Genomic DNA, 26,050 nt, shown 5'->3' on the forward strand with positions numbered 1-26,050 from the left:
CTGCTTTAATTGGATATTTGAAAATCAAGGCTTGCCAGTTTTGTTAGAGGGGGAAAAGAACGGAGCGTCACTCCTTACCCTCAAGTCACTTGCACAAAATCCAGGAAAAGACACAAAATCACTGGAGCTCTCGTTCCTCCTGGGTCATCAAAGCCCCTCACACTCGGTGGACGTCTCTGGAAGGAACCAAGAGATGCCGGAAATTCATCAAGTGTGGAAAATTAAGATGATACGTTAAATGAAGAATTTAGAGTACGACAGAAACTAACACAGTATTGTGAAGCAGTTATACTCCAGTAAAGATCTGTTAAAACAAAGAATTTAGAGTGTTTAAAAGTTAACATTGTGGCTTTTTATAACGTTAAAATGCTGGAAAACTCCTCTCCAGAAAGTAGGTGGTATCACAAAAGAAAGTGGGAGAGGGTTTTCCAGGCAGAGAATCCCACTCCCTGTCTTGGTTTGAAGTCAGCATCTCCGGAAGGTGCCTGCGGGGAGTAGGGCCGCGCTGGGCCTCCCAGCGGCCAAGGACGGCAGCCACCTGGACCCTATGGGCGCAGGGCGGTCAGGCCTCCTGTTCCTAGCTGGAGGAGGGAGGGTGGAATGGGGGCCTTGAATACATCGCGTTTGTTCGTTCTGTGAAGTTGGCTGTTCTCAACCCGGCTGCACAGTAAAGTCGCCTCTGGATTGAGGTGAACTGGCCCCAGGCCACCCAGAACCTCCGGACCCAGAACCTCCAGGATTGAGGCCAGAGCATCTGCATTCTTCTCAAAGCCCCCAGGACATTGAGGCAGGATTTAGCAAATAAAGATCCAGGATGACCTGGTAAGTTTGAATTTCAGATACACAACAGATACCGCTTGGGATATACTTCAATATTATTCTTTGTTTATCTGAAATTTAAATGCCTGGATGTCCTCTGGCTGCCCTACGCAGGGACTTCTGATGAACCAGCAGAAAACCACCCGTCAGAGATAAAGAAGGTGTCTGGTGTCAGAGATAAAGAAGGTGTCTGGTGTCAGCATCGTTCACTCCCATCTCTGAGGTGGTTACCTAACCCAGGGTCTGGCAGCAGTAGGTGAGGCTGCAAAGGACAGCTTTTTCTAAGCTTTGTAAAATGCCCTTTACTCTGTCCTTAAAACTGTATTTCCAGTTTAAACGTGGTGGACATATCTCCCAGCAACCTTAGGTGTAAAACCTTATTAAATACAGATGGCAATGCAGAAGATTTGACACTACGTTCATTTGGAATTTAGAGTTAAAGCATATTATATAAAATATAATTAACGTCACTTTGAAGTGACTCATGTTCAAGTTTAACAGCAGACAGATACGTTTCATCCTGAAGCTTTCTTCCTTACATAAGAAAGTCTGCTTTTCACTTCAGCATGTTTTCCTCTCGTTTCCAAGTCCAGAGGAATTCAGAGTCAAGTGTGCGCTGCCCTTAGTCGCACGTGAATTCCTGTGGAAGACGATTTTGTGATTTGTTTGAATGCGTGGTGAGGCCCTCAAAGTTTGCAAACAAGGGACGCCACTGCCCTGCCAGGGTCCGAGGGGTGTGAACCCTGACACCTGCCATCGGGGCTTCCGCTGTTCCCTCTTGTGACCCCAGGTTTTCCTCTCACCTGAGTGACACTTGAGTCTGAGTGAAAATTCTGCCGACTTTCGGGCAGCTTCTTCTGAGACTTGATCTTTGGCCCAAAATAAAATTATGAGCACTTTTATGTGTTTCAAAGGAAAGCCATTAGCAACGGTCCTGGCGGGGGCTGGATGCAGGCTGCAGGCACAGCTGTGAGGAGGAGGGACGGTCACAGTAATCAGTGTCTTTATCCTCAAGGAGCAGAGATGGACCCTTAATTTGAGCAGCTTGAAATCCTGTCGTTAGGGAAACGGCTGAAATGGGGACTTGAGTGCTTTCTGCAGAGTAAACTTTTAAAGACGGAGAAGAATCTAGAAATTGGGCAAACTGTCAGCTTGCCGAACCAGAAGTAGCTGCCGGGTGTCACACCTGGAGATTCGGTCACTCCACCCGTGGTCGTCACCCTGACTCCGTGGCTCCGTGTCCTGTGCCCTTTCTATCCACCGGGAGGAGTTTCCAACCAGTCACACAGTCAGGGGACATTTTCACAAGCAAAAATTTTAACTGAGGAGAGGTCGGAGGTGGAGACTGGGAAATAACACACCACCTGAGAGCTGTGAGTGCAGGGTTATTCGGGGACTTACCGGGGACGGTGAGCCGGAGACAGCCTCCCGGTGGCTCTGAGGACCTGCTCCCCAGAGCTGGGGGAGGTGAGCACATGTGTGATTCAGGCGAAGGGTGCGTGCAACCAAGCACACAGCTGGCTGGGAGGTTCTGCTGGTCACAGGAGCACATGCCTTAGTTAATGGTCTTAGTGCTTTTCTGAGTGTGGGGAGGTGCGAGAACTTGGCTTCGTAATATCTCCTGAAAATACCTAACTATGTGAAGGCCTATTCACGTGTCTTCCCGGAGCACAGAGCGCCTCCTCCCTGATCTCCGCCCTGGACTCCTCTCACGGTGGGTTGAAGGTCAGTGGCTGCGGTGGCTTGTGGCTCAGTCCTTGTAGAGCCCAGTGCGAGTGACCTTCTTTAGTTGGCAGAGCATCTGGATGGGATCGGAGGTGTGAGTGAACTTGAAGTGAGCGGGTAGACCAGATGGATCAGGTGAAGTGAGGATGGAAAAGAGGCCGAGTGCGTGGAGCCCACGTGGGTTGAGCCAGACCGGTCCCCTGGGCTTGGGGGGAAAGGAACGGGGAAGAAATGACTGTCAGAGGGACCGATTCCAAGGGAAGAGCCAGAGATGCAGCTGGACTCAAGGTGGGCATGGTGGAGGGTCTTTGGTAACATCAGTCAGACTTTGGAACCTAGATTCAGCAGCAAAAGCTTCACATGCGGGGCTTCCCTGGTGGCGCAGCGGTTGGGAGTCTGCCTGCCGATGCAGGGGACACGGGTTCGAGCCCTGGTCTGGGAGGATCCCACATGCCACGGAGCAACTAAGCCCGTGAGCCCCAACTACTGAGCCTGCGCGTCTGGAGCCTGAGCTCCACAACAGGAGAGGCCACGGCAGTGAGAGGCCCGCGCACCGCGATGAAGTGTGGCCCCCGCTCGCCGCAACTGGAGAAAGCCCTCGCACAGAAACGAAGACGCAACACGGCCAAAAATAAAGAAAGAAAGAAAAAAGAAAAAAAAACCTGCTATGGACTAAAGCAGCAAAGAAATATGGAAAAAATTGTATAGGTTTGGTGGTAGTCCATGTGGTTTAAAAAAAAGAAAAAAGCTTCACATGCTACTACCCTCAGCTGAAAAGGTATCATCCCAGCAACAAAAAGAAGTGAGAGTCACTCAGCCCTGTGGTCTCCCTGGGTGGCCGTGTGTCCCGGCCGCTCTGGCTTCTGCAGAGAAGCTCCGAAGGCTGCAAGAGAAGAAAAGGGGTGCAGACACCCCACCACATCCCCTTCTTAACCCAGTTCTCCCAAACTGCACCCATAGCAGCCTTTCTTATATTTGGAGTTCTGTGTAGACGTCATTTGAAAAAAAAAAAAAAAACAAGGATGTGCTACTGAAAATCTCCATCAGAAATCACGATTCTGCTAGGGACTGTGGGTGAGTCATTTCTCTGCTCCAGGCCTGTGGCCACTGTGTCCACAAGGACAGTGATCTCTATCCCCTCACTGCCCACAGGGACACAGTGGGGAAAAACTGATTAAGCGCATAAGTAAAAACACCGTTTGGAGCAAGACATGCTGCAAAGTCCCGGGCACAGTGGACAAAGCGTATCATTTCATTTTCTTGGTGTTTATGAGGTAATAACAGTATCGTATTCCTTTACACCAAGAAATCCAGTATTTTCTTAAGAGCAGTTTCCCTTTTCATGTATAAACATTGTTTTTCCTTCTAACGCTTTCTTAATACTGCTTCCAAGTGGGCATGATTTAGAGACAAGTTTCCCCCTCAAAAGGTATAATGTGTACTTGTGCTTAAGAGGGTTTAGAAGCCCAAAGATTGGAAGTGTGTGTTCTCCCTGCTCTTTTCTGAGCCTGGCAGCGGGGCGTTCGTGGGTCAGGTTTTTAAGAAATGAAGGGTCATGTTGCTGACGCCTCCAAACAGATGCCCCCAGACAGCGGGGTGAAAGAGCCGGAACTTCCATCAGGACAGGCTCAGCCTCCGGGAACCCGCCCCTAACGTGACGTCAGGGAAGGCACGGAACCTCCCGGGCCACGACTTCTGCATCCATCAGGGCAGAGGACCAATCGTGCCATAACTGCAGAATGGTCGGTCAGGTCAATGAAGTGAGGTAATGGAAGCTTTCATGTCTCCATGAAGCAGGAGACACTCCCACGGCCACACACTCAGCGCAGTGAAGCCAGGTCTCGTTCTGACACGGTGCTGCCAGCACACTTGGCTCTGACCCTCGCCGGGGGGTTCTTTACCCGGGACCCGACTTTGGTCTGCATTGACGTGGGGCCTTTGCTTCTCGGGACCTCGGATCCCGGCCTCCTTGTCTCCGCGCCCGCTGTGGGCTCTTGTACCCACAGCTCTCGTTTCTGTCCCAGCAGGGCCCCCCGCATCCACTGTCTCTCTTCCCCAGGTGACACGCCCGCCTCTCTGGTCCTCATTGCACAGTGTGGATGCCACAACCACCTGGAACGTGCATGTGAGGTCTGACCGTGAGGAAACCCCGAGCTGATCCCGTCCCCCTTGAGGGGGCGTGAGCGGTGTGTCCGTAAGAGGAGGCGGCAGACACCAGTCGTCCTCTGAGATGGTGACCACGCCCTGGATCGTAGGATTCTCTCGGATAACTTCCTCAGCTCCCAGGTGCAGGGGACGAGGGTGGCGACTGTCTGACGTGTGCAGGCGATTTCAGAGACGGGCCCACGTGGTGTCTCCGTGGTGGCACCTCAGCTCCCTGTCAGCTCCACCAGCCGCGTTTGATCCTCCTCACCTGGATTTCCTCTGGGAGAAGTTCGGTGCACACGTGGAATTAGGCGTTGACCCTTTGAAGAAGCACCGTGGCCCAGAACCACAACTACAGTTCACCCAGAGGTGTTATCGAATCGCTAGGTCATGTGTTAGCGACTTGGTAAATAAGACGATTAATCCGTAAGGTGAACTCATCTGGAAGGTATTGTCGGCACCCAATGTGCAGGGAGGAGGGTCCAGAGCCCTAACAGCAAAGGGCCGAGCCTCTAGTGAAGACCAGAACTCACTAGATGCACTCAGACGTGTCTGTGGATGATTTCCAAACGTTTTCAGTCTGTGACACGTTCCTATTTTTGCAAAGAAAACATGCTGAAATGTGACCATGGTGTCCGATGCAGGCACTCCTCATTTTACAGCGTGATTAATCTCACATGTGTGATCTGCACAGTGGCTGCCCGACCCCCGCCCCCAACCAGGCTGTGGTGTGCTCGTGTGGCCGGGGAGGTGTCGCAGTCCCCGGGGGTCTCACGCGCAGCTACAGCTGCCGTCTCATTGCTCCAGCCGGGCTGCTCCCTGGTCCCACCGTTCGTCTGTGCAGCATTGGCAGAAGAGGTGCTTCCTCTCCTTGGTGCGAGCTGGGTCAGAGACTGGAATCGGGAAGAACCCGTGTTGGCGCATCTATGTGAGCCTGGCAGGGGCAGCTTTGGGGACTGAAAGGTATCAGAGGAGGAGACATGCCCTGCGCCCTACGTGCTTCCTTTGCCGGTCACCTCGGACGTTCTCGTCCCGCTGCGGACACAGGACGTTGGGTGACCGGCCCGCAGACCCCGTCTGTGCATGGGAACAGGACGGTGCCCAGATCAGTGCTCTGGGCTGTGAGTAGGTATCAGGCGGATACACAAAATGTGAGCTGCAGAGACAAAGCTGGTTGGATAAGGTAGGATCACGGCCACTAATGACACCAACACACACTTTGAATGAGGCTCAAGTGGCTAAGAGGTGAAACCGGAAACAGAAACGTCTAATGCATTTGCCCTTAACCCACATTCCGTGTGTTTGACTGAAAGGTTTTCCCTCAGTGTAGCCGCTCAAGGCCTCACTTTATCTGATCTGAGGAAGGACAAGCAGAGGTGGAATGTGCAGCTAGTGGCTTCCACCCTCACAGTCCAGGGCTGGCCTCCGCAGGGCCTCAGGCAGTGTCCTTGGAGTCTTGTTCTCGGGATAATGAGACGCGCCCTTTTGTGAAGCTGCCGGTGGATTGCGCTGCGCTGGGCTCTGTCTGCGTCCGCTGGGCGTCTCTGTCAGTTAAGCGCGTGCTCGCGGTTCCACTGTGTGATGTCAGCTGCTCGTTCAGATTCAGGCTGGGAAAGCTTGTCCCTTTGTTTCTGTGTATGTGTGTTCAAGGGGAACAAAATGGGATCGAAATCGAAGGTTCAGTGTTTCGGTTTATTCTCCTCATTCTCTTCTACCCCACCTAACGTAGACGGTCTTCAAGTTAATAACGCTGACCACGTGAACACAGTCTCCGTGGCAACCGTATTTAATTAGCACTGTGCATCCTATTGCATTATGCTTCTAAACAAATGAAACACGGCATCTTCAGTTTCGTATTAGCCTTAATGTGTCACCTGACCGGCCAGCTTTGTCATCGATGGCTTATTAGCAGTAAAAGAAGACTTCAAATGTGCAAAAAGTACTCTTAGCCATCAAAAACGGGGCACAGCTGAATTATGTGAGTGCATTCGAATAAGCTCTCTCTAAAATACTTACCCCAATTCACACATTTATTAGACATATATACATGTATATTCATATATATTGTATATATTTTAAAGGCAGTGCCTGAGAGACCCCATAATATGAAATTCCACCACAATTTACCTGAGATGTGGTAAATTCCACAGCTCCACAGCATCTTTCGTGGCCAAACCCCCTACCTTTCTTTCTTTTTTTTAACATCTTTATTGGAGTATAATTGCTTTACAATGGTGTGTTAGTTTCTGCTTTATAACAAAGTGAATCAGCTATACATATACATATATCCCCATATCTCCTCCCTCTTGCGTCTCCCTCCCTCCCACCCTCCCTATCCCACCCCTCTAGGTGGTCACAAAGTACCGAGCTGATCTCCCTGTGCTATGCGGCTGCTTCCCACTAGCTATCTGTTTTACATTTGGTGGTGTATATATGTCCATACCACTCTCTCACTTAGTCCCAGCTTACCCTTCCCCATCCCCGTGTCCTCAAGTCCATTCTCTATGTCTGCATCTTTATTCCTGTCCTGCCCCTAGGCTCTTCAGAACCATTTTTTTTTTAGATTCTATATATATGTGTTTAGCATACGGTATTTGTTTTTCTCTTTCTGACTTACTTCACTCTGTATGACAGATTCTAGGTCCACCCACCTTACTACAAATAACCCTACCTTTCTTTCTTAACGTCCTGTAAACTTACTGAAAGTGGAAGGTGTCTATTTGCTGACTTGAAGATGGTGAAAATGTCAGTGGGCTGACCACAATGTCCTAAAACGAAGCCCCCCATGACTATAACATGGTAACTGTATTTAGTTTTGCTAGAAGGATGGCATACTAGAACATTTGCCCAAAGCTTATTCGCGAATGTTGGAAGCCTGCGTGAACGCATGTCTGACTATGTAATTATATTTAGAATGATATTTACGGACTACACACCCAAATGATGGCACATATATGAAGCTTCTCTGAAACTCCCTGTCTCTGTATGGAGACCTGCTGTCTGCCCCCCACCGCTCTCCGCGCATTGCGGGGCAGACAGTCCCTGGGCATCAGCAGGTCTAAGCTGCCTGGCAGCACTCATGGGGCCCAGAGCAGCCAGCAGACCAAGGCGCCTGGTTCGCCGAGCGGAGCCCAGGACGGAAGGCCACTGATGCGTCTGTGTCCAGCTCCCCAGGGCCAGCCGGACAAAGAGCCCAGGCCTTTTGTCTCTTTGGCTTTGTTGCCTCATCTGGGTAGGGAGGGCCAGAGCGAGATGACCCCCGAGACCTTGTGCAGCCGCACGATGTGTCCCTCTAAGAATGCCGTGTCTGCTTCTGCACTAATCACAGACCCAGCAATTGAAAATCAATGCCGGTGACCTGTTCTCACAACAGAAGGAAATGAGATGTGGACACAATTGACCTAAGGTTAACGAGTATTAAGATGAGAATGGTAACTGCAGGCTTCGAATTTTGCCAGATGAGGCCTCAGGTAGTAAAAGACTTTCCAGACGTCAGAGGAGTCCTCCTCAGGACCGTGTAGGGCTCACAGGGGACTCACCAGCCGGGAAACAATCGTGCGGCCAAGTTTACAGAATCCAGTTCACATGCAGACAAAGTCTACAAAGTCTGCAGGAAACCAAGGAGCAGCTGGGAATCCCTGGCACGGCGACCTGAGTCGGCACCTCCGTGGGGCAAACGTGCACCTGCGACCGCAGGACTGTGGTCAGAAAAGGTGGTGGTTCCTGGGCTTTGGCCCCAAACGCCAGCTCCGAGCAGTGGCGTAAGCCGGAAAGCATGGCTCATGCCTGAGCGTCGTGGGGGCGTGTAGGGGATGTGTTGTGATTACGCGGGGCACACCAGCAACATACTGAAAAGTGACTTTGTTTCTCTCTTTGCAGAGGAAGAGGCCGGGGACCTGGTCCAGCCGGGCATCAGCTTTCCGGGGCCGGCCGAGGAGGATCTAGGTAGAGTACACACCAGTGCTGCACCGAGCAGACGGGCGTTCCGGGAGGGGGGGACATGCATGTCTAACACTGGTGACCCTCTCCGCAAAATGTTTTAAGTATACATTTGACTTTAGCGGGTCCTAATGAGAACTAAGTAAGATAGAGTGAAATTTTTTTAAATAGCGGTTTGTAAGCATTATGGAAGATCTAGATGAGAACAAATTGCTCCAGATCATCACAGATTAATCATTAAGGCAGTTATTTACATAATTAATATTATTAATTAGTAAAGGTGCATTAACATAATTGAGACCTGTCCGCACATGTAGAACGACACGTCTCTCCTTCCCTCCTTTGTCACTAAACCCTAAGTCAATCTAAGGGAGAGAAAAGCATTTTTCTCAGGTAACTCTGTTCCTTGACATAGAACAGCTGATTTCTCCAGGCAGGCCCAGCTCCACGTGGCTTGGGTGCTGAGTGCAACTCTATGCTTTCTTCCAAGGGAACTCTGAGTAACTCTCACATTCTGTCTTCCCCGGCACTCATTGAAATCACGTGGAAGTTTTATCTATGTGCTGCCACAGACACAGTGAAGCTGGAGCTGGATTTGGCCATCTCCATTTGACAGGGAGTTGGGCTTACATGAAACGGGGCAGATGCTCCTTTAGAAATGGGGAGTGCTGGATAAATTCAGCATCTGACAGCTGAATGAAATCCACATGGAATGTAACTGAGAAAAGACACCCTCTCTGCGGCTCTGGGTTCCTGGCCCTGCACTTAACATGGTTATTCGCCAGCCTCAAAGACTTCCAGCTGCCTTCTCAGCTTCTGATGGCCATCTGCTGTGACCGCGCAGAGGTTGTCTTATGGATCATAAGCTTGATTTCTATTTAAATTAGAATTTTTCTTAATTTATATCCGATCTTTAGCCAGTGAATCTGTTGCTCGTTTGACTGGCTCAAAGAATAATATTGAAAATCACAGGAGTCCTTTTGTGTAAAGCTGCGCTTTCTTTTAAAGGAAATTAGAACCAAAAAAAGTTTGCTTTTCAATGTAAAATTATGAAACCAGGTATAGTCCTAAAAAAGTCACAGTATATTATCCACTATGATTGAGTTAGAAATTTATTTCTAACTAGCCAGTCTAACCAGGCCTTCCTCTACTTGGAAATAGGCAATAAAATTATTTTTACTCTTTATTTAGAAGGAATACTGGCTATCTCATTGGAATAAGCATGCGTTATTTTTTGTTTCACTCTGTGAAGCTTCCAGATGAATGGATGACTCATTTGACTTCTGTTTCATGAGACTTTGACAATTGCTCACCTGCATTTGTACTGGGTCTAAGACTTTTCAGCATCACAGTTGTGTCTATGGCACCAGTTCTTTTCTGTGACAGGCTTTTAGAGCGAGGGGGACCTGCCAAAACATAAGACCTATGCATCCTCAGGCCACGTTTCCATCTCCGTGGCAGCAGGGACCTGAGGCTGACTCAGAGGCTGCCGTCCACCTCTGGACAGCACGTGGCACTCGGGGGGTTGTCTCACCTGGGCTGGCACAGCCTGAGGGCGCCGAGGGCCTGGCTTTAATTCTTGGGGGGGATACCTAGAGGTGGAATTGCTTTGCCCTATGGTAATTCTATTTAAAAAATTTTTTAGAAGCCACCATAATGTTTAGGGACAGAAAGTACTTAGTGAGCCGTTCCTGCAGTGTGGACATGAGGTGATGGTTGGTGGTTATAATGAGAACAGTCAGGTTTTAAAGGACTTGGGAAGAAACTGACAGGAGGATTTGGCGACGTTGGCTACAAAAGAATTCTCGAAATGTTGCCCAGTTTCCCACTTGTGGTGGTGAGTGGGCAGGGGTGGGTTCTGATGGGAAGGGGAAGCCCTACATCAGCTGTCGGGCAAGGCAGGATGGAGCCAAGTAGCCAGTGGACCGGCCGGTGGGCTTAGCACCGAGGTGCCCCTGCCAGGTGCATTCGCACTGGGGTCCAGGGATCTTGAGCAGCCCCTTCGCTGGAACATGAGGGTCAACCTGCCTGTCGTGGGTCACTGTCACCTGGGGGGGCATTTAAATACTGGTCCCTGGTGGGCTTATTATCTAGAAAAGTTCCCTACGTGATTCCAGCTCGCACCTCGGGTCAGGGATGCTGATGTAAAGTGTGTGAAAGGATACTTTATAGGAAGGTTTAAAAAAAAGAAAAGGAAGGAAGGAAGGAGGGTGGGGGAAGAGGGGCGGAGAGAAGGAGAGAAGGTACGAGTTATGTTCCCAGTGTTATTATAATAATTAGGTGGGGACAAACTAGGTGGGGACAAGCACCATAATTTTAGACATGTTATTTTCCAAACTGCGTTTTCCAGTTTCCTTATCTCTGAATCGAGAGGGTGAAACTGGACAGGTTTTCAACATCTCCTCCGAGTCTCTGATTCTACCGTCCCACATTAAAATTAAAAATGCTTTATAATGATGTTAATGCTCTTGCAGTGAAATGAGTCACTGTCATTTACAGAGCACGGAGGGACGTTTTGCAGCCTGGTAGAGGCTAAAGGCATAAAACAGTGCAGGAGCATTTGCCTCTGGTCCCGTTCAAAATACCAATCTTTTCTTTTTTTTTTTTTTTTCAACTGGCCTCCGTATCTAAAAACTCCAAGGAAGGGTGAGTGACATGTACTGAAACCCCTAAAATCTTCTTTAGTGACAGACACATGAGTAAAGTCATCTTTTTAGAAGTGACTATCACACCCTATGCCCTTGCCATTAACAGTTCCATTTTAGGGCACAGACATTCTCTGAAGCTCATAGGGTGTAATGTATGAAGAATAATTTTATGATGAGGAAAATGGCCATGGAACGGAGGAAGATAAAGAAGGTTTCTATGAAATTAAAGTCAGTGATAAGAGTGGATTAATGCAGCACATTCAAAATGAGGACAGTGGAAGAGAAAACCCACTTTTTCCAGGAGAAGCATTTTGAGGGAAGGCCCTCAGACACACTGAAATTAAATTGCCCTACCAGTAATTTTTGTGACATTGGCTCATTTATAGGAGGTGTGATCGCTAATAATGGGTTTTCTTCATGCCCACGAATGTTAAATTTAAGTCAGGTGTAAAGAGTTGATAATTTATAAGCATTTATGAGGACTGTTCTGTTGGACCAAATTTTGCACTGGCAAGTCAATTGCAAACTGAAATGAAAAAAGGCAGAAAAAATGAAATGATCAATTAAAGAATATTAGGCAGATATTATATGAGACAGCACGGAGAAAACGGACACACTATGTAATTTTTAAAATACCTGAATATAAAATACTACCTGCCAATACTTAAAGCCTTCTTCAGGACAGGCACATGTTGTGAAAATTTTTTTATATAAAGGATGTTAGATGGCGTTGTTTGACGTCTGCACACCTTCTAACTGCATGAATGTCTCAAAGTAATTATAATACGTAACTCATTTGAAAAGAACTCCCCTTTTAGACATTTATTTTTGTGTCCTTTTATTAACACCCCTACACATACGTATAGATGTGTAACTCTGTAACTTGAGGGGCGTCCACACTTATTTCCTTCAGAGAAATTTCTAGAAGTTCCTAGACATAGTGGACACGGTGCCTTGCCAAGGTTCTGTCTGGACAGTAACAATGTATCTATTTACTGTGTCCCTCCATCCTCCCTCCCCCACAGCGGAGACCCCTCAGGACGTGCAGCCCCCTCCTACCCACCTGCCCCTTGGGGATCCCGACACCCCTCGGGGAACGCTCCTCCCAGCGTGTGACGTCGAGTCCCCGTCACGTGCTGCAGAGGAGGGAAGGTCACATGCCAGCCAATCAAGGGGACAGTCCAAAAGATGTATTTTATTTGACAATTTAATGTTAAAACTTTGTACAAACAAATCAAAATCAGTTTTAAAGCTACTAACACGTGTCTATAGAATTTAGGAGATTGGGATTTTTCATCTAGATTTCTGGAGTGCACTGCCTAACTTTTATGCTAAATATCAGTGTTTAACTTGCACAGTTTCCAAGCCTGGCTGCTGCCGAATGAATTACGGTACCTTCTCCCGTGTTGGTTCCCTTCCTCACAGAGTACATCTTTATTTGATGCATTCACGCCTGCATCAGTGCATGTGTGGCTTTGTCTTACTACATTTGGGCTACTGTGAAAGAAAAAAAATGCCACAGACTGGGGGCTTATAAACAGCAGACATTTACTTCTCTCAGTTCTGGAGGCTGGAGGTCTGAGATCAGGGTGCTGGCAGATTCGGCATCTGCTGACGACCCGCTTCCTGGCTCACAGGCGGCGTCTTTTCCCTGTGTCCTCACGTGGAGGAAGGGCTGGGGCCCTGTGGGGTCTCTGTTAGAAGGACACTAATCCCATCCTGGGGGCCCCACCCTCATGACCTCTCACCTCCCAACGGCCCCCCTGACACCATTACTTTGGCAGTTGGGAGTCAACACATGAATTTTGGGGGAACACAGACATTCAGTCTATAGCAGATTTCACTCAAACAACAATTACTGAGTGTTTTCTGCCGTGAAGGATGCGCCCACGTGCATGACCGGCTAGCTCCCTGACCCAGCGGCCTCCACACGCTGAGGAGTTAGAAAAAACCAAGTGCATCACCACTGTGTGTATAAGGGAGAAGAAATTCAGTGCAGTTAGAGAGGCACTGACAGTACTCTCTATACTGCGACCAAAATCAAATTGCTGCAGACTAGGGACCCACAGAGCCTGGTGAGCAGGGCGGCTTCGGTTGGGGTCCCAGGGACGAGCAGGTTTCCACACACAGAGGAGATGTAAGGCCATTCCTGCTGCCAAACATCTGAGCACCGAGGGGGCCACGCGTCAGGACCCGCACCTTTCCAAGGGGCTGGGGGCAGGCAGGGAGGGCCGCGTGGGCGCGGGGTCGCCCCTGAACTCTATTCAGCGTGTCCATCAGGGCAGCGTGTGAACTCGGGACCTTAAGGATGCATTCTGAAAAACCGTGCTCTAGTGATGGACCCAGATGCTGGCCTGGGCAGGGCTCCTCCTGGAAGGTACGGGGTGATGGGGGGCTGTTCCAAGGCCCCTCCCGCCAGGGCTTCTGAAAGGTCACAGGGTGACGATCTGGAGTGGCGGGACCAGACAAGGTGCCCGGTGTGTAAATACTTGATGATCAGGAGTCAGACGCTGTCCCACCCTCTGGCTTCTGCAGATGGAGAGAAACAGGCTTGTATGGAACGTGCGGGGCTGTGAGCCCGACCCAGGGCTACCGGGGATGCATCAGTGGTCCAACCAGTGGAATCACCAGGCCCACAGGGAGGGGACAGACGGGCCTCAGGGGGAGGAGAAGCTCAGGAGAGGGCGGGAGAGGGCGGGAGAGGGACTCTCACGGTGCAGCCCACCAGCTGTATCCCATTCAGTCAGCTCCGGACCGGGGTTTCTCAGCCCCAGTCCTGCAAACCTGGAGGCTGCTTTCCATCCAGGAGGCTGCTCTGAGTATCCCCCAAACCCCAGGCAAACATGGCCACACGTGCCCTTGGACAGAGCAACCCTCACAGAGAACTGTGCTTCCAGACCCTCCCCTGAACAGCATGAAAATTGGGGGATTTCAGTAAAAAATAATGCAGAAAACAAAGAGAGACTTAACTCCCGAGATTACATTTTGGCTTTGAAATCATTTTTTTTTAAACCACAAAGGATCAATACTAATCAAAAAGTAGCTAGATGGGGGCTTCCCTGGTGGCGCAGTGGTGGAGAGTCCGCCTGCCAATGCAGGGGACGTGGGTTTGTGCCCCAGTCCGGGAGGATCCCACATGCCGCGGAGCGGCTGGGCCTGTGAGCCATGGCCGCTGGGCCTGCGCGTCTGGAGCCTGTGCTCCACAACGGGAGAGGCCACAGCAGTGAGAGGCCCGCGTACTGCAAAAAAAAAAAAAAAAAAAAAGTAGCTAGATGAATTCATTCTGAGTAAAATAAGGCTTTTGTTTTTTTTGCAAATTGTACATCAAGTTTATTTCCTTCCAGTTTTATTGAGATATAATTAACACACACCACTCTATAAGTTGAGGTGTACAGCATAATGATGTGACCTACATACATCGTGAAGTGATGACCCCAATAAGTTTAGTGAACATGCATCATCCCATATAGATACAAAAGGGAAGAAATAGAAAAAGTATTTTTCCTTGTGATGAGAACTTTTAGGATTTACTGTTAACAACATTCCTGTATCACACACAGCAGTGTTGCTTTTGTTTATCATGTTGTGCATCATATCCCTAGTTCTTAGTCATCTTGTAACTGGAAGTTTGTACCTTTTGACCCCCTCTCTCACCATGCAAGGATACGACATTATTAGTGACCGTGTTCGCCACACTGTAGGTGTCACCCCCATGACTCATTTATCTTGTAACTGTCTGTCCCTTTTAATCTCCCGCACCTATTTCTCTCCTCCCGTCTCCCCTCCCCTCCACCACCTGTTTGTTCTCTGTATCTATAACTCTATTTCTGTTTTGTTATATTTGTTCATTTGTTTTTTGTTCATTTGTTGTATTTTTTAGATTCCACTTATGTGAGATCATTTAGTAACAGTCTTTCTCTGTCTGACTTATTTTTACTTAGCACAATATCCTTTAGGTCCATTCATGTTGTCACAGAGGGCAAGATTTCATTCTTTTTTACGGCTGAGTACTATTCCATTGTATATATATGTACTACATCTTCTTTATCCATTCTTCTGTCGATGGACACTTACGTTGCTTCCATGTCCTGGCTATTGTAAATAGTGCCGCAGTGAACATTGGGGTGCATGTGTCTTTTCAAATTAGTGTTTTCATTTCCTTTGGATAAATACCCAGGAGTAGAATTGCTGGATCATGTGGTAGGTCTATTTTTAGTTTTTTAAGGAACCTCCATACTGTTTGCCATAGCGGCTGCACCAATTTACAGTCCCACCAGCAGTGCACAGGGCTCCCTTTTCTCCACGTTCTCACCAACACTTATTTCTAGTCTTTTTGATGACAGCCATTCTGACAGGTGTGGGATGATATCTCATTGCGGTTTTAATTTGCATTTTCCTGGTGATTAATTGTCTTGAGCATCTTTTTATGTACCTATTGATAAAATCAGCATTTCAATATGGGATTATGGCAAAATAGAATCACATTGGGCTCAGAGCTTGATAACTCAGTAGAGGTTGGACTTGGGTCTAGAGGACAGTGTGTAGATGTCACAGGGGTACAGTGATGTGAGGTCAGAAAAGGTGCCAGGGACCTGGTGAGGATGCTGGGCTTGTCTAGTGGCCGAGGATAAGGAGACCCGAGCTGCCACGTGCTTCTTGCTGCTGGAGACCCAGCCAGACTCAGGGGGCGTCTCCTCAGCCCCACCTCCTGATTCTGCCCAGATGCTCTTGAGTCTGCAACACACCCGCTCTCTGGTCCGTTCCTACAGAAATCCGTCTGTCTGAAAGGAAGCAAGTATTTCCACACATGCTTTCGTCTTTGTATACACATGCACACCCACGCACATTTGAGTGACACGGGAAGTCTTCATTTCACCTTTCAAAGCCATTCCTCCTGAAATGACACTTCTGCTGCAATAGCGTCTCAAGCCGTCAACTTCTACGACAAGTAAGCGATGGCCTTTGCGCTGGGTAACATGGTCTTGGGTGGAGGCAGATCCCGACAGGAAGGGAGGAGGGTGACGGATGAGCCATCTAATCAGAGAAGAGACCGTCGCTGAATGGGCCGTTTGCTGAGTCAGCATGCAATTTTCATTTCGTTTCCTATCTCTCATGTTTATATTTACATGACACTGATTGTAAGACCGTGGGCTGCAACCCGTTCAGTGGGTCGTGAATTCAAGTTACTGGGTCTCTACCAGCAATTTTTTAAATAAAAAAAGAACAGGAAAGTGTGGAATGTATAGAGTAGAAAATATCAAAGCGCGTCACACATAGTAGGGCAGGTATCGCTGAAGGAAACATCAGGGGTGGGTGTGTGTGTGTGTGGATTAGGTGCCAGTGTACAAGGCATCTCGTGTGTGGGGCGCGATGGACGTGGGCGGGCAGCTGCTGGCAGAGTTGCGCCCTGTAGAACCGGGCGGGAGATGAGAGGGATCCCGCCGTGTGGCTTGGACGGAAGCCCCGAGGCAGCCCCGAAGCCCTCGCGTCCACCTAATCCTGCACCTGGGAACCTCACATCCACCTAATTTTACTGTGCCTTTGATTCCTTGTTTATTACAAATAAAGGGGAAGCCGTAAGGGGACTTTCCTACCTCCTGGGATTATTAGGATGATTAAACCCCAAAGTAGAAGACCTTAGCAAGCTTTATTAGCATTTGATGCACGTTAGCTTTCATCACCTTTACTGTCACCCTTGTGATCGTCATGACCACTCTGCTGTTACCCGCCCGCCTTCACTAATCCAAGCGTGAAAGGGTGAGGGATGCGTAGGCGGAGATCGTACCCGGGAAGATGGGCGCCAGCTCCCGGACGTCCGGTTTCCTCAGTGTTAGTCTAGAACACGATGTCCATGGCTACTAAATTTGTATGCAGATTGCAAAAGCTGAAAACACGGATTCCAAGACTGCTCTTTGATTCTGAAGATTGGTGTGCGTGTAAGGGTTTGCCGCTTCAACTGCAGGAGGCTCACAAGCACACGTGCATTCAAACGTGAGTCAGAAGCCATCCGGAGATGTGCTTGTCTTGTCGAGTGGATGCAGAATTAGGTACAAACGGGGCGGCGTGCTGATCTTTTTGGGTGTTAGTGCCTGTGAAGTCTGGCATCCAGGATATAGGAAATGAATGGTCAGCTGGCAGGGAAGAGAGCAGAATTAATCTGACCCACTGTTGGGCTTCTAGAGGAACTCTGTAGTTTGTGAAAAATGAAAGGTAGCAGATGCCCTGGGCTTTTGAGAAATTTTACCAATATTCCATGTTTATGGTTGGCATCAAAGTGAGATGGCCCTTGGCAATGCAAGGGACCAAATGGGAGAAGAACGGGAAGGGGACTTGGGTGTCTCCGAGGACCCTGCGGTGCTCCCTGCTCCCGCTGGGCACCCAGCCCAGTGAGTTGAACCCTACAGCATCCTCAGTGTACCTGTGCGGGGCCTGAAGCCCACAGAGGTCAGTGATTGAACAGGGTCACTGATGAATCAGCAGCTGCTCTGGCTCTGAGCTAAACCAGGGTGGCATCTTTCTACCCCTCGGATCTTCCTTCTGCAGGAAACCAAAATATCCTATATCTGGTCCAGTGTATCTAGTTTATTGTATTTGACACCTGAAATTGAATCGTTATGTAGCTGATAATAAGTTGCACCCAGAATAAACAGAGAACCAACAGGTATACGTGACTGTATATGTTTATCTGCTTGACCGGTTGGATTCAGGAATTGGATGCATGTCTGTATTTGTTCCAGCTTCTCGACCAGAAATTGCTCACCAGGCCATGACTTAATTCAGCAGAAAACCTTTGTTATATACAAGCATCCCCATTTTCACCACAAAACGGAGCTGAAAAGTGTTTCCACAGATGAGGGTCTTCCTTGGGATGACGGCTATATGGTCTATGACAATGTGCCACATGGACAAATTTGAACCCCAAAGTCTGTTTAGTAATTTAAAAGGGAAACATTATGCTTCGACTTATCAAAATGAAATAAAGAGCATGCATATTTTGTGTCAGTTTTAGCTCGCCCAAATCACAGATTTGATTCAAATAAATGCTAGCTGTAATTAACATTAAACTTGTAACTAACAGTGTTGCAGAAGGCTCCTTGCATCAGTGCCCCTCGCACCTGCTCTGTGTCACCCAGGCCGCAGGGTGAAGGCTGGGGGCCCACTCACCCACACCCCGCAGCTCCCTGCTGCAGCGGGAGGGCCCTGGGTGGAGAGACTGCCGTGGAACTCCATGTGCAAATCGCAGAAAGCAGGCACTTAGTTACATTATAGGACAGGAATATGACCTAATACACACAAATTTTAACTGTAACAATGCCCTGTAGACTAAAAATAGCCCAGGAATTGTATTATACTTACCCTGACAATATAATCAAAGTTGTTTATTTCACACAGTTTCCTAAACAGAACATCACTCTTCCTGCAAATTGTCATTAACTTACCAGAGTTTAGGGATGGAGGTTAAAGGGAATTTGCTCTGTCCGTGGGTGTATGGGAATTCTTCCTTGAGCCTTAATGCATTGATATACTTTAGCGTCTAGTTTTAGAAAATTACAGCCCCAAACCCTCGGGTTCCCCCACGTGCCTCACCACATACTCTTAAGTGAAGCCAAAACTCACAGCAAACCAAGCAGCCACACCCAAAGTTAATAATAATTAAAAACAAACGACGTAGCGATCGGTCTTGTCAAGCAATCTTCTTGCTGAAAATTCTGCAAACCAGCTGATTGCAAATACCCATGCCCACCAGCTCACTGCCATGGCCGTGAAGAGGAGACCAGGAAGCTCTAGTATCTTTTACTCATTCATCTGAAGACTCATTAGACAAATTGCGTGTATGGTACTAACGTTTTCTAAAGAAGAGTCAACATCCAAGTTTCTAATCTGGCTTCCCAATGACCCTGGCTCTGGCCTGGGAGGTGAGCATGCAACTGTGCTGTTCTAACTGTATGCGTTGGCATCTCAGGGGCGGTGTAGAGGAGGGAACAGGAGCGTCCACGTGGCCCCAGGCCCCAGCCTGTGCAGAGTTATTACAAAGATGCAATCCCTGTATCCTCCAGCCCAACAGCAATAGGAAGAGGGAGAGAGGAAGAAAGGCATAGTATTGTCACAGGGACATTCGGTGTCACCGACACCAGCTATCTGTGTACGCACCAGCCTCTCGTAACCCAGTGTACACCCACCTCCAAGACACAGATACAGGCTGGAGACGGACGAGACAGAGTTCCTGAACCCAGAAATGATGGCACTGCTTCCCCACCTCATCTGCAGCAAGGCCTGGGAGCTACCGCCTTCCGCAGCAAAAGCTCCTGGTTACACTCCAGTCCTCAAAACTAGAAGGCACGCTCTTTAGTAAATACTCGTAGAACCAGGGGAGGTTACAGAACCCACGCCGAGAGGTCAGGGCCCCCGTCTCCCAGTGCCCTCCCATGCTCGCATCGTGATAAACAGCACAGCATCTAACTCTGCAGAGCTCAGAGGTCCAGCCAGCGAGCATCCCAGTCAAGGGTTTATTGAAACCCCGCTGCGTACAAAATGCTGTTTAGATGTTGAACCAAAGATGCAAATAACTCCACTTAGTCTCTCAAATTCTTTCATTCTTTTAGGCCGTGCAGGGTGTTAGATTGCTTTCACCAAGCACATTTGGGTATCTCCCTGCAGAGAAGGGCTACGCAGGCATCCTGTGGGCCTTGCTGAGCGGGCAGCGGGAGACGTGGGGCTGGTGCCGAATTAGACAGTGAGCGGGGAGGAAGTGGAATCAGAGGGGGCGCAAGTGTCCATAATTAGTCAGAAATAAGGTTCTCTGTCCAGTACAAGATGTTCTCTCCCTGCCCGATTTTAAATTCAACCCTCATTTTTTTGCTTACACCAATCTTCCCAGAAGGCCACGTACACCCTACAAAGTGAGGTTAATTCCAAGCAGCCCAGGGATTTTTAAATTTCATGTACATGTTTTCTGCTATTTTTATATATATGAATTTACTTATTTATATTTGGCTGCGTTGGGTCTTTGTTGCTGCGCGCGAGCTTTCTCTAGTTGTGGCGAGCGGGGGCTACTCTTCGTTGTGGTGAGCTGGCTTCTCTTGTTGTGGAGCATGGGCTCTAGGTTCACAGGCTTCAGTAGTTGTGGCACGTGGGCTCAGTAGTTGTGGCTCACAGGCTCTAGAGCAGAGGCTCAGTAGTTCTGGCGCAAGGGCTTAGTTGCTCCGGGGCATGTGGGATCTTCCCAGACCAGGGCTCGAATCCGTGTCCCCTGCATTGGCAGGCGGATTCTTAACCACTACGCCACCAGGGAAGCCCTGTTTTCTGCTTTCTATTACTCAACGCACAGAATCTGCAAGTGCATTTGAAACTCCATTTTTAAAATTCGATGAAATGAAATGTTATAAAATTTAGTGTGGTTGCAACTGTATCAAGAGAAGAGTGAAAACAATTTATGCTGGGTAGGAGGATGCAGCAGGGATTCACGACAAGAGCACTCACGTTTGAGTAAATGGTAGACGTGTGGGTCTGGGGAACCTGGGTGGCACCTGGGTCTACACTGAACGGGCCGGTCTGGAGTTCCAGGCTCTGCTTAAAGCACTTCACTTGTAGGACTGGTTTATTTGTCCTCTCCCCCATCCCCGCTGCCCCCCCGTGGCTGGTGTGGCTCCCCTCTCATGATACGGGGGTGGGAGAAGGTGCAGTACCCCAGATGTGGGCACTGGCGCTGCAGCCTGGGAATCAGGTGATGGAGAAGAGCTGGGGGAGGGCCCGAGGAGGGACAGGGGCGAGGACTACACACGGATGACACAGAGTCTGGATCATGTGGGGACGGTGACACATCGGGGTGGGACGAGGGGATCTAGCTGGACACTTAGGGCAGAAGTCGTAGAGGATTATCGTGTGTACGGATGGCGGCTGAACCCACGTTGGGCGTGAACGTCTGCCCGGCTCAGGTGTCGTCCTTCCATTTCATAGGAAGAAGGTCCCAGCATGAGAGACTTGCACGGGTGGCCACCAGGGAGGAAGGGGAGAGACCAGGTCTTTGTCCCTTCCCCAGAGAGAGAGACAGCATGGCGGGCAGTGCACGCACACACACTCATGTGCCCACATACATACATACGTACATGCACACGTGTGTGCACATATACGCATGCACACCCATGTGCTTAGAGACACACGTGCATGCATGCATGTGCATGTATGTGCACACATACATGCACACAGAAGCACACACGACCACGTGCACATACATGCACAGTATGCACGTACATGCAGACTGTGCACACATGCACACAGACACAGGATCATGTTTGTGCACACGCACGTGCCGGGGCCAGGGAGAGCGGCTGCAGGTGTGGGGAAGCCTCTGCGCCCAGCGTGCGGAGCAGCGTCAGCCTTGATTGCCGAGGGGCGCTGTGAAGGAAGCCCCCAAGGCCCCAGAGGGGGGCGCACGTCACGTGGGCGCTGAACGGAACGTGCTGCAGGGGTCGGTGGCATGTGTTTCACCCTGAGCGCAGGGCAGACGCACGTCTGGAAGTGACAACGGCCCCTGCGAGCCCCCACAGGGCCCCTTGCACGTATTCTGTGGGGCCCACGTGATGTTCTTTAAACCAAGTGAGCAAACAAACAGCAAACGGAAGGGGCGCTTTTCCTTCATCGTCCAGATTTCTGGCTTCATTAGGGCGAGGGTGAGGGCCGGCACCACCAGAAAGCGTTTCCACGGGCCAGCACGCCCGCGGCACCCGCGGGGCCCGAGCACCAGCACTCTGCACTCACCCCATCCCAGTGCCACGCAGGTGAGGCCGGGCTGAGCAGGTGGCGGCCAAGGCGGCCACTTGAGCTTGGACCAACCAGCAGCTTGGATAGGCTTCCTGCGCACGGAAGGTGCCGGCGCCGTGAAAGTTGTGTCTGGTTTTGTCTCTGGAAGAACCGTGCTTGGGGCCTGGGGGTGGATTCTGGCAGCCACGTGGAGGAAGGGGGGCGGCAGTCTCGGTCCTCTGGGCTTCCGCAGCAGGACACCGTCGGCCGGGCCCCTTAGACGACTGACATTCGCTTCTCCCAGTTCTGGAGGCTGGACGTCCAAGGTCAAGGTGCTCGCAGATTTGGCGTCTGCTGAGGCCTCTCCTGGTTCACAGATGGCGTCTTCGTGCTGTGTCCTCACATGGGGGAAGGGCTGGGGGCTCTCGGGGGTCCCTTTTATCAGGGCTCTGATCCCATTTGTGAGGCCTCCACCCTCAGGACCACATCAGCCCCCAAAGCCCCCGCCTCCTGACCAGGGAGAAGCCAGACATCTGCGGGGTCCGGGACCTATTTGGAGCAGTCAGACCTGCAGCAATGGGAGAAAGACAGGACCCGCAGGGTGAGCGCAGAGGCCACAGTAGAGGGGCCCACACCGCATCCCCTACCCCCGGTGCACACGCCCCCTTTCCCCCCTACTTCCACACCCGTCCCCACTGCGTCTCTCCCCAGCGTGTACATGACTGACAGCACTGCCTGGACCACCTCCAGGAAAGGGGAAGAGTCACTCCTCTTAGCAAAGGGCTAAGGAACGCTTCTCTGCGTAAACGTCCTGCTGGGGGACCCTCCATCCCGAGGCAGCCGCGCCTGCTAGAAGAAGGGATGCACCGTCTCTGGACATGACTGTCCTCGTCGGGTTGGGAGGTGGGGGCTTGCAAGCCTCTCTTTGCTGTCACGCTTGGATTTTTGGTTCCATGAAAACCCGAGAAGTCAGTACCCACATACTCGTTGCATCAGGAGCCACAAATCCGTGTTTCTTTTTCAAAAACAAGGCCTCACGTTGTAATACGGCCCCGGCTAGTGATGGAATATGGGTGGGGAATTAGGGGGCTTTGCCCCAAGTAAGCGTCTGGGGGCGTGGGCTTCGCAACTGGGAAATTGCCAGAAGGAACGCCCGGGTTCACAGCGACTCCCTAACTGAATTCCACTCAAGGCAGATCTGCAGACTGTTTTGGTGAAATGACATCAGTAGAAACATTTAGGAGTGATTAAAACTGATGGCCCCGCTCGATTACAGAGTCTGGTGTGTGTCAGACGGTGCTGATTTGGAGCCGCCCACAGATCCGTCCAGAATACTGAGCGTTCCCTTCCCGGGTTGGGTGACTTGTCCACGGGACTCAGGCACAAAATCGAGTTTGTTGCTGCCCTGCCCCAGCTGGACTGGCTGCTGCACCCAAATTGCATTCCGGTCGTAATGAGATCTGTCTGCTCCATCGTTTACCGGGACAGAGCCTATTAGCTATTGCGGGGTTTTGTTTGCTTCGGCTTCAAACTGTCTAATCTCTGGCTGTGGCAGACCAAGTCGAAGTTAAAAACGGCCTTTTAAATGCACATTATAAAGGGAGAAAGCAAATACATACTACATGTCTGGGTGGTGTGGACGTAAGGTATGTGGAAGAGAGCTAGCTGACAATTACATAACATTGGAGCTCACGGCAAAGCTATTGTGAGGATCCAGTTTTCCAATAAAGAAATTGAGTCTCAGAATCAAGTTACTTGTCAAACTGCTGATCAGCTAGGAAATGACCTCTAGATGGTTTGGGCCAGGACGGTGTGGAGTCAGATAAAAATTTTTATTTCTCCTTTTGCTATTTACTGTGGATTTAAGTAAGTTATTGAATCTTTGAGCTTTACCTTTTTTAGTTTCCAAACACTGTGATAGTAATATGTAAATTCTGTAGGGTTCTGAGAATCAAGCCAGGCCAATGTGAGATATTTCTATTCTAGCCACCTTCTTCGGCCACTGAAAAGATCAACGGTATTAATTATGTTTTAATCCTATGTATGTACATACACACGCACACACACACGTTAACTATATATCTGTGCATATATGCTTCACAGTGCCGGCTGATCCCCAAATACTTCATAAGATGAATTCTTTCACCAGGGTCCGTGGTCTTCCCACTGCTTTCCTGGCCAGGCATGGTGGAGGTCACTCAGGCAGCGCTGGGGAGGGGCTGAACTGGACTTGAGATCCAGACCCCACGGTTTTGACCCATCCCCACCTCGCCCTGCCTGTGACGTGCGTGTTCTAAGTCGTGGTTTCGTTCTGTGGAGGGACGATGAGTCACCCTGGGGCGTCTCCACCTGCTCAGGCTGGGTCTCATGGGAGGAAGAGGGCTTCTGCATGGCCAGCACCATCCTGGGCCCCAGGCTGCGCACCGTGCAGGACCCCCTGTGCCCAGTGCAGCCGCCGGCATCCTCAGGGGACAGGAGAAGAGAGCCGAGTGAGACGGACTCACCGCGGCTGTGAAGACGGAGGAGGCCCAGCCCACGTGGTGAGGGGGGGCCTTAGAGCTGGAGAGAAAGCAAGAAGCCAGTTCCCCGAGGAGCCCCCTTCCCCCAGCCCCCGCCCCGGGAGGACCCAGCCCTGCTGTTGTCCGAACTTTCGCCCACTAGAATCTAGTTCAGATTTCTGAACCCCGCAGTCTAAGATAAACGTGTGTTGTCGCTTGGGAGGTTCTCTTTTGTTCGTTTTCAATTCATAGACTTTATTATTTTGAGCAGTTTTAGGTGTACAGAAAAGTTGAGCAGAAAATACAGAGTTCCCATATATCAACCCCCCCCCAGTTTCCCCTCTTATCAAATCTTGCATTAATGTGGTACATTTGTTATAGTTGATGAGCCAATATGGTTCCATTATTATTGTTACAGATTACTAACTATAATTATTAACTACAATCCATGGTTTATATTAGGGCTCACCCTTGGTGGTGTACATTTTGTAGGTTTGTGAAATGTACAGTGTCATGATTCCACAATTACAGTATCATACAGAGTAATTTCACTGCCCTGAAAACCCTCTGTGCTCCACCTGGTCATCCCTCCTCCCAAACCTAAAACCCTAACAACCCCTGATCTTCATACTGTCTCTGTAGTTTTGCCTTTTCCAAAATGTCATATAATAGTAATCATACAGGGTGTATCTTTTTCATACTGACTTCTTTCACTTAAGAATATGCATTTACGTTTCCTGCATGTCTTTTCACGGCTTGATAGCTCGTTTCTTTTTATCACTGAATAATATTCCATTGTCTGGATGGCCCGTGGTTTGTTTATCCATCAACCTACTGAAGGACATCTTGGATGCTTCCAAGTTTGGGGAATTATGAATAAGTCTCTACTTGTAAGTCTACCCTGTCAGCTGTTTCGTTCATGGATCATGTTGCTGGTAAAAACTCATTGTCTAACCCAAGGTCGCCTAGATTATCTCCTATGTTCTCTTATCTTCTAGGAGTTTTATAGTTCTGCATTAAACATTTAGGTCTACAATCTGTTTTGAGTTAATGCTTGTGAAAGGTGTAAGGTCTGTATCCAGATCCTTTTTTTCTTTTTGCATGTGAATATCTAGTTATTCCAACACCATTTGTTTTCTTGTTTTTGTGGGGGGGGGGGTTTGGCTGCGCCATGTGGCATGCAGGATCTTGGTTCCCTGACCAGGGATTGAACCCACACCCCCTGCACTGGAAGCATGGAGTCTTAACCACTGGACCGCCAGGGAAGTCCCCCAGCACCATTTGTTTAAAAAAAAAAAAAAAAAACCTATTCTTTCTCCATTGAATTTCCTGTTCTCCTTTGTCAGAGATCAATGACTATATTTGTGTGGGTCTATTTCTGGACTCTCTGTTCTGTTCCTTTGACCTATTTGTCTGTTCTTTCACCAACACTACGCCATCTTGATAACTGTAGCTTGGTAGTGAGTCTTGAAGTCAGGCAGCCAGTCCTCTGACTTTTCAGCCTCTCCTTATAAACTTTATAATTGGTGGTGTGTC

The 26,050-nt window shown here is 49.4% G+C and overlaps 1 protein-coding gene across 1 annotated transcript in view; it reads left to right on the forward strand.

Annotated features, from left to right (window-relative positions):
- DLGAP2 (DLG associated protein 2) overlaps positions 1-26,050 on the forward strand; it is a gene marked incomplete at its 3' end in the record, with an annotated part of 747,505 nt that overhangs the window by 587,679 nt on the left and 133,776 nt on the right. Inside the window, exon 5 of the mRNA XM_081221055.1 lies at positions 8,569-8,634. Within this exon, the coding sequence (XP_081077181.1) occupies positions 8,569-8,634 (66 nt within the window). The remainder of the gene's footprint in view (positions 1-8,568; positions 8,635-26,050) is intronic.

The sequence above is a fragment of the Mesoplodon bidens genome (assembly GCF_964165515.1).
Source record: "Mesoplodon bidens genome assembly, chromosome: 20".
NCBI lineage: Eukaryota > Metazoa > Chordata > Mammalia > Artiodactyla > Ziphiidae > Mesoplodon > Mesoplodon bidens.